Source organism: Ranitomeya variabilis, chromosome 6, assembly GCF_051348905.1.
Source record: "Ranitomeya variabilis isolate aRanVar5 chromosome 6, aRanVar5.hap1, whole genome shotgun sequence".
NCBI classification, from domain to species: domain Eukaryota; kingdom Metazoa; phylum Chordata; class Amphibia; order Anura; family Dendrobatidae; genus Ranitomeya; species Ranitomeya variabilis.
The window spans coordinates 372,678,561-372,690,413 of record NC_135237.1 but is presented as its reverse complement, the minus strand read 5'-3'; the positions used below and the strand labels follow the sequence as shown (position 1 = coordinate 372,690,413).

The 11,853-nt window shown below is 40.1% G+C and overlaps 1 protein-coding gene across 5 annotated transcripts in view; it reads left to right on the top strand.

Moving 5' to 3' along the window:
• Positions 1–4,881: 4,881 nt before the first annotated feature.
• The window catches only part of SALL3 (spalt like transcription factor 3), a 19,634-nt gene continuing 12,662 nt past the window's right edge, over positions 4,882–11,853 (top strand). For 2 of the 5 annotated variants that reach the window (XM_077270063.1, XM_077270062.1), the window contains exon 1: positions 4,882–5,598. In XM_077270063.1, the coding sequence (XP_077126178.1) occupies positions 5,514–5,598 (85 nt within the window). In that variant the 5' untranslated portion in view covers positions 4,882–5,513. Of the gene's footprint in view, positions 5,599–6,434; positions 6,529–11,853 lie in introns of those variants that run through there. The other 3 variants (XM_077270065.1, XM_077270060.1, XM_077270064.1) reach the window with 2 other exon arrangements.

The following is an 11,853-nucleotide window of genomic DNA, read 5'->3' as shown; positions in this document are numbered from 1 at the left end:
ATGTATGTATGTATATAGCAGCCACATAGTATATAGCACAGGCCAAGTAGTATATAGGAGCCATGTAGTATATAGCAGACAAATACTACGTGGCCTGTGCTATATACTATGTGGCTGCTATATACTGTACATACATACATACATACATATTGTAAAATAGCCGATGCGTTAATACAGGCCACGCAGTATATAACACAGCCCAAACAGTACATAACACAGCCCACGTACTATATAACACAGCCCACGCAATATATAACACAGGCACACAGGCAACGTAGTATATAGCACAGGCCATGCAGTATATTACACAGGGCACGTAGTATATCACACAGCCCATGCAGTATATATATATGCCCATGTAGTATATAGCAGCCACGCGGTATATAACACTGCCCATGTAGTATATAGCAGCCATGTAGTATATAACATTGCCCTCGCAGTATATAACACTGGTCATGTAGTATATAGCAGCCACGCGGTATATAACACAGCCCATGTAGTATTTAGCAGTGTGGGCACCATTTCCCTGTTAAAAAAAATAATTAAAATAAAAAATAGTTTTATACTCACCGGCCGGGATCCAGCGAAGCTCTGGCAATGCGCGCGCGGCTGCCACCATCTTCCGTTCCCAGGATGCATTGCAAAATTACCCAGATGACTTAGCGGTCTTGCGAGACCGCTAAGTCTTCTGGGTAATTTCACAATGCATCTCTGGGAACGGAAGATGGCGGCAGGAACGAGCGCATCGTCCAAAAACGGAAGGTGAGAATAGGAGGTTTTTTGTTTTTTTATTATTTTTAACATTAGATCTTTTTACTATTGATGCTGCATAGGCAGCATCAATAGTAAAAAGTTGGGGACACACAGGGTTAATAGCAGCGGTAACAGAGTGCATTACCCGCGGCATAACGTGGTCCGTTACCGCTGGCATTAACCCTGTGTGAGCGGTGACCGGAGGGGAGTATAGAGCGGGCGGCGGGCACTGACTGCAGGGGAGTAGGGAGGGACTAATCGGACTGTGCCCATCGCTGATTGGTCGCGGCAGCCATGACAGGCAGCTGGCGAGACCAATCAGCGACGCCGGATTTCCGTGGCGGAAGTTGCCGACAGAAAGACGGAAGTACCCCTTAGACAATTATATATATAGATAGAAATTGGACATATGGAAGTGCTAGTTGAGGAGCAGTCCTGTATAGTAGTTGATCACTGCTGATACATTTATTGTAGTGAATAATTTCAACTTCCAGTAACAATTGCAGAGAACACAGTGCACAATGAGCAGTGACCGAAGATGAATAAGAGTAAAAGATATTGGTGCTGAGAAGGGACTGGAGAGAAGCAACACTATAGATAATGGTGCTGAGCGGAGGCTAGATAGAAAAAGAATGGACACAAGTGTTGATCAAGGACTGGGGACAGGCAATAATTTATCGTCGTGCTGATCAAGGACTTGTGACAAGCAGTAATTTACCGTGGTGCTGATCAAGACTGGGGATAGGCAGTAATGTACCGTGGTGCTGATCAAGGACTAGAGATAGGCAGTAATGTACCGTGGTGCTAATCAAGGACTTGAGATAGGCAGTAATGTACCGTGGTGCTGATCAAGGACTGGAGATAGGCAGTAATGTACCGTGGTACTGATCAAGGACTAGAGATAGGCAGTAATGTACCGTGGTGCTGATCAAGGACTAGAGATAGGCAGTAATGTACCGTGGTGCTGATCAAGGACTGGAGATAGGCAGTAATGTACCTTGGTGCTGATCAAGGACTAGAGATAGGCAGTAATGTACCGTGGTGCTGATCAAGGACTGGAGATAGGCAGTAATGTACCGTGGTGTTGATCAAGGACTAGAGATAGGCAGTAATGTACCGTGGTGCTGATCAAGGACTGGAGATAGGCAGTAATGTACCGTGGTGCTGATCAAGGACTGAAGATAGGCAGTAATGTACCGTGGTGCTGATCAAGGACTAGAGATAGGCAGTAATGTACCGTGGTGCTGATCAAGAACTGGAGATAGGCAGTAATGTACCGTGGTGTTGATCAAGGACTAGAGATAGGCAGTAATGTACCGTGGTGCTGATCAAGGACTGGAGATAGGCAGTAATGTACCGTGGTGCTGATCAAGGACTGAAGATAGGCAGTAATGTACTGTGGTGCTGACCAAGGACTTGGGACAGGGAGTAATGTACTGTGCTGTGGTGCTGATGAAAGAATGGAGAAAGGCAGTAATATACTATGGTGTTGATGAAGGACTGCGGACAGGCAGTAATGTACCATGGTGCTGATCAAGGACTTGGGACAGGCTGTAATGTACCCTGGTGCTGATCAAGGACTGGGGGCAGGCTGTAATGTACCCTGGTGCTGATCAAGGACTGGCTACAGGTAGTAATGTACAATGGTGCTGATCAAGGACTTGGGACAGGCAGTAATGTACCGTGGTGCTGATCAAGGACTTGGGACAGGCAGTAATGTACCGTGGTGCTGAAAAAGGACTGGGGACAGGCAGTAATGTACCATGGTGTTGATTAAGGACTGGGGACAGGCAATAATGTACCGTGGTGTTGATCAAGAACTGAGGACAGGCAGTAATGTACCGTGGTGCTGATCAAGGACAGGGGACAAACAGTAATGTACCGTGGTACTGATCAAAGACGAGACAGACAGGCAGTAATATATTGTAGTGCTGATCAAGGACTGAGGACGGGCAGTAATGTACTGTGGTGCTAGTCAAGGACTGGGCACAGGTAGTAATGTACTGTGGTGCTAGTCAAGGACTGGGGATGAGCAGTAGAGGACATTATTGCTGATCAGTGAATAAGGACGAGCATTAGTGTACAGTGGTGCTTATCAAGGACTGGGGACGAGCAGCAGTGGACACTGGTGTTGAGCACAAGCAGTTGGGACAAGCAGTAGTAAGTAGCGGTGCTGATTACTGAGGGTGAGCAGTAGTGGACAGTGGTGCTGATCAGGGACCAAGGAAAGGTGATGTTTAGCAGCTACTGAAGTAGTGGACACTGCACTGTATAACACTAGGAATTAGAAGGGTGGCAGCAGCAGGCAGTGCCAGTACAATAAGTAGGGGTAGGCTACGTGCCAAGCTGGGGAGCAGAGTGTATGAGATGCTGCTGGCTAAGAAATCCTCTAACACCTAGTCTTACTAAAACACGATGTGGAAGTTGGTTCCATATTTGTCCACTTTCTTATTCACAAAAATTCCTTGTTTTTTGTTATATAGGTTTAATAATGAGCAAAAGTTATAGTAAGAAATAATGCAGCGAGGCACCCTGAAATGAATACACCTGACAGCCGCTACAAATACAGCTACAGATGCTGCTGGCACACAAATGGTCATCAACGAGGTACATAAGGGTATTTTTAATGGGTAAAATTACTTTGGATCAATAATTTCACACTCAAACACACAGAGAGGGATTCCCTGCAACAATTTCAGGTCACTTCCAACTGGCCAAAACAGGCCGTGGCCATTAAAGCTGACATCAAAGTGATCAAGCAAGCAATTTATATGATTTGTGTAAGTGGTGTCTTAAAAGGGTTAAATAAATTTTATGCCACTGATCTCACACTGATAGTGATGCCAGACATCGGATTCAGTTCACTTGGGAATGGCACAAATGGGATCTGGCTGGGATAAAAATGGAGAACAATATGGGCCGGCGTGGAATGAATTGGGCCACCATATGAATACAGCAGTTACTAATCAAAATTAGGAAATCATGGTCACTTACCTTCCTTGATGCCAAATTAATAGAATTTATATCAGTTGTCCAAGGTCATTTAACCCTTTAAAAATACATTTATTCAAATCAGTGAAAACTGGGAGTCTGCCCACTTCAATGCCAGCTTTCATGCCCAGGAGAACCTTTTTGGGTCGGCCTGGAATAAATTGATTTTGATGCGAGGTATCCTTTTCTGAGTATTGGCACTGTGAGATCAGTAGCCCAAAGTCATTTATCACTTTCACTAAACCAGTTACTTGTTCATATCAGGAAAAAAAGGACTGTCTGCCCACTATGATGTAAGTTTTTATGCCCAGAACCCATTTGGACCAGCCTGGACTGAATTGAATTTGATGTGTGGTGTCACCATCTGTGTGTTGGCAGTAGACGGTCAGTAGCCCAAGGCCATTTAGCCCTTTTAACCCACCAGTAACCTATTCAAAACATAAAAAAGGTGGATGCGTGCCCACTCTGATGCCAGCTTTTTTACCCAGAACCCATTTGGGTATGTCTAGAGTAAAATCAGTCTGATGTGTGACTTCCCTATCTGTATGAATGCAGTGTTAGATTTGTGGCATGAAATCTTTTAATCCCTTAAAAAAACACAGATTACCTATTCAAATCAGTGAAAAGTGGTCATTTGCCCACTTTGATGCCAGCTTTTATGCTCAGAACGCATTCAGCCAGCCAGGAGTGAACTGAATTTTAAGAAGGATGTCCCTTCCTGTGTGAATTCAGTGTGAGATTAGTGGCTCAAAGTCATTTAACCCATTAAACACTGCCTTGTCTACCAACTTTGATGCCCATTTTGTGCCCATGGTATTTAAAGCTGTGTTCAATTGTTGTCACCTCCAGACAAGTTACTTAGTTAATTTTTTTATTATGATAACTTTTGCTGAATAAATATTTTTTTGCAAATAAGAAACTGCTGAATAAGAAATCAACTTCAGCATCATGAGTAGGACGCGTGAGGGAGAGGGAGGGCGACACATGTACAAGTGCTGCACTTTCCTAACCTGGCTTCCCTCCCATCTCCTCCACCACCCACAGCAGAGCCAACCCCCTCCCTGGCAGCTGTGAGAGGTGAGTGTGCTCCTCACAGGGTCCAGATAGGAGGCTGTGCAGCCAGGGACAGGACGAACACAGGAACAAGTCAGCATGTAACTCTGGAGAGCTCCCGGCTGTCACCTCCATCACATTCATTGTCCCTAGCAGCCCACCCCCTCCACATTGTGTCTCAGGAAAGCGATCCAGTACTCATCCACCTATATTCATACATCCGTGCAACATAATTGTCCCGATGTGATCTGCGGATGTGATACAGGGCGGAGTGAAAGAGAAGTGCAAGGGATGAGAGCACAAGTCGTGTACATGGACTAGGGACAGAGAGAGGAGACAGGGCGGGAGGACACAGCCACAAAGTTTCCTCACATCCCTGGAAGACACAACAGACACCACAAAGGACAGCAGGGGTCACGCAAACACGGCATGTGCCCAGGACCCAGCGACGATGTGACCTTCCTGCCTGTGTGTGTGCCCGGGAGGAGAGACAGCAGCTAATTGCTGGAGCCCATCCCTCATCCCCCGCCCTCAGCCGATAATCGCTGTGTATTATTCCCCATTATACTGGCACATGCGTAGTGGGCTTCGCACCGGCACCGGCTCATTCCCCTCATTTTCCAACTCTGCTATTTGTGAACTATTTTTTTTTATTTGCCACTGATGTATCTGCAAAATAGCAGCGACGAGTCCCAGCTCCCAGCAGCAGCAGCAGCATGTCTCGTCGTAAGCAAGCCAAGCCCCAGCACCTGAAATCGGACGAGGACATCGGCAGCACTGAGGTGCTCACTGACAGCAACGGTGAGTGATGGGACGGGGGGGCTCACCTGCTATTTTCTAAAAATGCACTTTTCTTCCCACAGGTTCACTTTTATAGGAAAAGTACAGGAGCCCAAATACTAATTCTACAGAGTAGTACTTGTAGCCGGACTTATTATTTCAAAGGTTTCCATCAAACAAATATATGCATATTTATTTATACACACACATATATATATATATATATATAGGGGAGCTAAGCTTGTCATTTGCTACATTTTTTTTAATATTATTATTATTATTTATTTATATAGCACCATTGATTCCATTGTGCTGTAGATGAGAAATGGTTACATACAAATATTATATTTATATATTTATATCAGTGGTTTTCCCATGGACTGTGTGATAGACCTGTCAAGTTAAAAGGAGAAACTGCTCAGTGACAAATTCAGCTTTGCTACAGCTGTACAAGACATCTCTGCTGCGTTTCTTGTCTCCTAACATTTCAGGATGGAAAGAATAGAAAAGTCTTTTTAGGAGTTTGGGATGGAATATTTACTTTTTGTTTCCAGCGTTTGCACCTGCAAAACAGACAGTGGTGGCTCCAGGGGGGCGCAGTGTCTGGTGTGTTGGTGGCAGAGGTAGTGCCCTCTACGATAGGTGTAAGTGACCTCTCCTTGTAGGACTACATGGGATACAAGAGAGAGGGAAAGTTCCAGTGATCAGCAGGAGCTTGTACCATCCCAGTCTGTGTCCTTCCCTGCAACTACTGGGGGAATAGAGAAGGGAGGAGGAGGAGGGGGCTCTGCTGATCTTGTTTTGGGGATGGAGAAAGATCGAGGCTTGTGAAAGCCTTTCCGGAAACATCGTGCATTCTCTTGATGTCTCAGACACACACACAAGAAGAGGCGCACTCCATGCCTGCCCCTGCCCTCTCTGCTGGGGAGCTGCTCCCAGGTTCAGCCAAAGGTGAGGGGACCCCTTGGGTAGGATGTTGTTTTGGAAGCCACATGTGGTTAAAAGGTTACAAGGGACAAGGGGAGGTGGGATTGAGTGGTCTATCCCATTGAGGACACGGGAGCTCCTGGACTGTCCGAACAGTCTCAGAACACTTTCCCAAACCAACAAAGCTTTCTTTACATTTTTCCTGCCCTCGCCTTTTCATTAGTTTTATCAATTACTGGTGTTGTTTTTATTCCTTTACTCAGATTTTATCATTTGCTGCTAAAAATTATTTTATTTTCTCATATTTTTATTAGTTGCAAAGGAGAAGCAGCCTAGTGTAAAACTTCCTAGTCCCATCTGATGAAGTTTCCTGAGATGATGAGACTTTGTGGCTGGACAGAGTATGGTTTCCTAAGATGAAAAGAGATAATCTGGTGGGCTTCCTGCCTCCAAGTAGCCGTATCATGCCCACTAATGATAGAGGAGAGGTGTTGGGGAGGACAGGCCTTGCTTGGTGCGTGTCCTTTGAGGCTGCGAATCCCAGATGCTCCCTTTTATTCCGTTAAACAGAACAAGCCATTGTGAGCAGCCTTCAGAAGAGTTTCCTGGATTTGGGAAGAAAGTATCTTTCTTGGAAGCTGTTTTTATGGCTAATAACAGTGAGTCTTATCTATGTAGCTGGTCACTAGAGATTAGAGAAGGAGATATGCTAAAAGAAACGCTTGCATATGGTCTGTAGATTAAGGGCAAAAGGAGGTTTTTGTCATGGAAATGTTTTTTTGTTTACTTCATCACTTAGCATTTCTTACACTTGGTTTGTTTTGTATTGCACTCAATGACTACACGATCAAATGAATGGATTTATTTCTACGGAATGAGAAAGACAGCCTTTCCATCAAAGGGGGCTACATTGCAGCCCAGGGAAGATTTTTTTTTTAAGCTTACTTATTGAGGGGTCTGAATAGCTTCAAATCTCCTTTCAGTGAAGCTTCAAAAATTCAATTATCTATATAATTCTCCAACCGTTAACTGCAGCGCAAGACAACACTGAAATCTATGCAAATATCACATTTTAGTGTAGAAATATATGTATATATTTTTGCCAAAAATAAATACACTGAATAAACTTTTTGGGATAGTTGTAAAATCTTAGTACCTGGAGATTCTGTAGGTTTTCAAGAGAAGAAAAATCTTATTCCATACCCAATAAAATGCTATGAGAACTTTTAAAATTCAGTATTCTATATTGTATCCAGTCTATATTGTGTAAAATTAATAAACTCTGCCTAAAATTGCATTGCTAACAATTTATATCAAGCATTAATATTCATATTTTATTTGTATACGTCTAGATCGTCCCAATTAATATATGTGTCTATCTGTAGATAGACGCCCTGAAATATATAGAGGGCATGTATACATCATATAGTAATTTATTGTCACATATTTCATTTGTATTCATCTTTACTTGCACAATTGTACTTGAATTACAACCTAATATTACAACATGCCCTGATATAATTTAATAGTTATTTAACGAAAAAAAGAAGAGAATTATATAAATTATTTGAAATGTTAAAACAAATTGTATTTTATTCCAAATTAAAGATTTGGTCATTTATTATGTGTTTGGTTTATGTCATTTTAAATTTAGGGTTTAAAACATCAAGTCAGAAATTTAGAGTGAAAATTGAGCAAAATTCTGTATATTTTTCCCTTTACTTAGCATCTCGAAATATTATTATTTTCTACAATTCGATGCAATAAAGCTCAGCAATGTGAATAGCACGTTTTGTTATATAGTTCTTTTCTGCAAGTTATAAGATGTAGCCAGCATCAAACATTAAAAGAGTTTTAGCTCGCTTTATGGTCCAGCTTGTGTGACCCACCATTCTTGGGCTCTGATGAATGCTGACTAGCAATGAGATGCTATAGTTTTTACCTAAAAAAAACCCACAAACTTTCACACGAGTGATTGTTTTTAGATGAGTGGTGCGGTCTCACTAACTGCAGAGGAGGAAAATCCATCAGCTAATATGAATTTGTTAAGTGTTTAGTTTCATGTTTAGTAAAAGGAGAAATCTGACAAAACTGGGTCAGGTTCTTCGTCATATTCTGCTAATCCTCCTGTATTCTTTCTATTGATCTTGTGACTAGTAGGATACTTCATTTTCCAGTTAAACCATCGCTGTAGGGCATAAAACAGGCAAAAAAAATATGATGCAAAATTGGTTTTAAATGTCTTTTGCAGAAATATACTTATTATTAAAACACTTTATTTTTGTACATAATATTGAGCAGATAAATAAATAAAAATAGCTCCTATTTCTAGCATTATTTTCCTGTGTAGAGATAAGAAGGCCTGTTATAAAACCTCCTAAGTCGCAGCACAGGTTGCGGCTATTATGTTTTGGATTTTTGGTTGCAATAAATACTGTTGTATGATATAGAAATCTGTATTTCAGCAGGTTGTGTTTACGTTTATTTGTTTAGTGCCTAATATCACCCTGATTAAATTCTTTCAAGGCGGCCTATTAGTGTCTTATTTCTAAACATTAATGCCCGGCATACACTAGAGATTCATTTTGTTTGGTGACATTGAAAAGGTGGGACTGCATGAAGTGCCAACAGGTTTCCAATGGCTTGTCCCTGAGGGTGGGTGTTTAGAAGTGCTTTGACAAGGCTGGCTGATTTAACCTTTGCCTGTTTTGCCCTGCCAGGGGTGGCCACTAGATGTCAAGCTCATAATACAATTAGTACATCTGTGCAGTTGACCTTGGCAGCATGGTTGCTTCAGTTGTGATAAGTGTTAACACTAGAATTGAGTGTTACCTACAGACCCTGCATGCTACACAGACCACTGTGTGTCCATGGGCTAGGATAGGACTTTGGAAGCTGGAAGTCACTGGCTTCGAGCATTGCTGAATATAAATGCATACATAGTCAGTGATATGTTTCTGGTCATATGGACTTATATATACTTATTATTCTTAGATAGATAGATAGATAGATAGATAGATAGATAGATAGATAGATAGATGTGTGTATACATATAATATATATATATATATATATATATATATATATATATATACATGCAGATACACACACACAAAATTCATATACACAAACATATATATTTATACACATATACATACATATATATATATGTTTTTGTGTGTGCATACACACACACATATATATACACATATATATGTATACACACAAATATGCATTTATATCCACACATATATATATATACATAATATATATGCGCACAATATACACACACATATAAATATTTATATATAAACAAACATACACACGTAGATATATATATATATATATATATACAAATATGCATTTACATATATATACCCAAATATGTATTTACACATATATATAGATATGTATATATACACACGTACATATACATATATACACACAAATATGTATTTACCATATATATACACAGAAATAGAGATTTCGATATATAATTTTTTTTTATATATCTCTATAAAATAGCTTTTTTAGCCTATGAGAAACCTTAAAATAAATATCATTCAATAATTTATCTTATTTTATAAATCTGCTGTATTCACGTCATACACACTTAGATACAAACCTAAAAGCTTTGATAGCCTTATATGATTAGTTGGGGCCAGTTTAACCATTTTTGGGCATTTTTGAAAACCGTGACCCATGTACGTAGCACACTCCCCCCACCTTTCTGAGTCATTTACGTGACATACTGTACTTAATTAAAATTATTCAGAGTCTAGTTTAATAGGGAGCCCGGAGCTCTATCTAATATATTGTGGTTCCCTGAAGGTATTGTCATAAGTAATAAGCTTTAAATTAAAATATTTATTTTATAGATTATATGACAAAGGATGAAATGGAAAGAAAAACAGCACAATAGCTATAATTTGTACATAATAGATTTTTCCTTAATGTCTAAATTCAATTGAAATTACTAATTTCCTTACTTCAAAAATAAAATTTTCCATCAATGATAAAACCTTTTAATTTACTTAATTCACATTACAAAAGTTATAATTTTTATATTTGCATATTTTGACCTGCAGTGGAATATGAGATCAGAAATAAGTGAAATAAAACCACGTTCCTATATAGTTACCCACGCTTTCACGTTTCGGTGTAATCTGCATATTTGCTAATCATATTGGAGATGCCAAGCTTGTCTCCATGCGCAGTGTTTAAGTAGCTAATAGATTGCTTTCATGATTACAGAACTAAATAGACGGGGGAAAAAAAGACAAGAAGACATTTGGTGACTATGCCACAGGTGGTTGTTACTTAACAAATTCTTAGATTTAGGCCACTGAATAGATTAATCTAAATATGCTAGTCTATAAGATTGTACATAGCAATAGTGCCCTCTACTGGTCACTGTCAGGTTGACAGCCATTGTGGCGCATGAAAGAGGGCAAAAATTTCTATTGAGTCTGGAATTTCAACGACATTGTTGAACACAGTAGGGGTCTCTATTTGTCTCCTCCTGTTTCACAGCTTGGGCTCTGTATGTGATAATTCATCTTCTTTTATGGGAATCACAGCCATCATAAAGAGTTAAAAAGAATTAATTTGCAAGAAAACAAAATGTTCTCAAACAGTTTCTTCGAATTCAGTAAAATGAGCCCAGAAATAGGAAAGTCTCTTTTCAGCCTAAGAAATATCATTCCTGTTGCACCTATACACTCTGCAGATGATGCATCTATATGCAGTTTCATGTAAAGAAGCGTAATTGGTTGGGGGATTATCCTCAGCACACGCGGCAGGGCAGCAAAGCTGAAAAATAAAAGTATATGGCACTGCGGTATCTGCCGGTACATGGGCAGCTCTGCTCGTGTAGACGGCTCATTTGGATCCAGTATTTTAACTTACTGTATATTCTACCTTTAATTAAAGTTGTGGTATGCCATGCTTTATATTGCTTCCATGGTATAATGTACAGCTATGATGACGTACCATGTAGTGAGTTATTGTAGTCGGATGTATATTGGGCCAAATTGTAGGTAGTAGTGTTCTCTGTATCTGGAAATAAGGAGAATATTGTCACAAAAGCTAATAATTCAACATAAAATTAAATGCAATTTTTGATATAATACAATTTTTAATAAAGGTATAATTGATACCATTAATTGGAAGATGAAAATTGTATATAGGTGATCCCCAGTAATCTGCATACTACAAATTTATTTATTATCTATCTACAGTATCTATTATCTATCTAAAGTATGTATTATCTATCTATCTATCTATCTATCTATCTATCTATCTATCTATCTATCTATCTATCATCTATCCCATATATATCTAGCTATC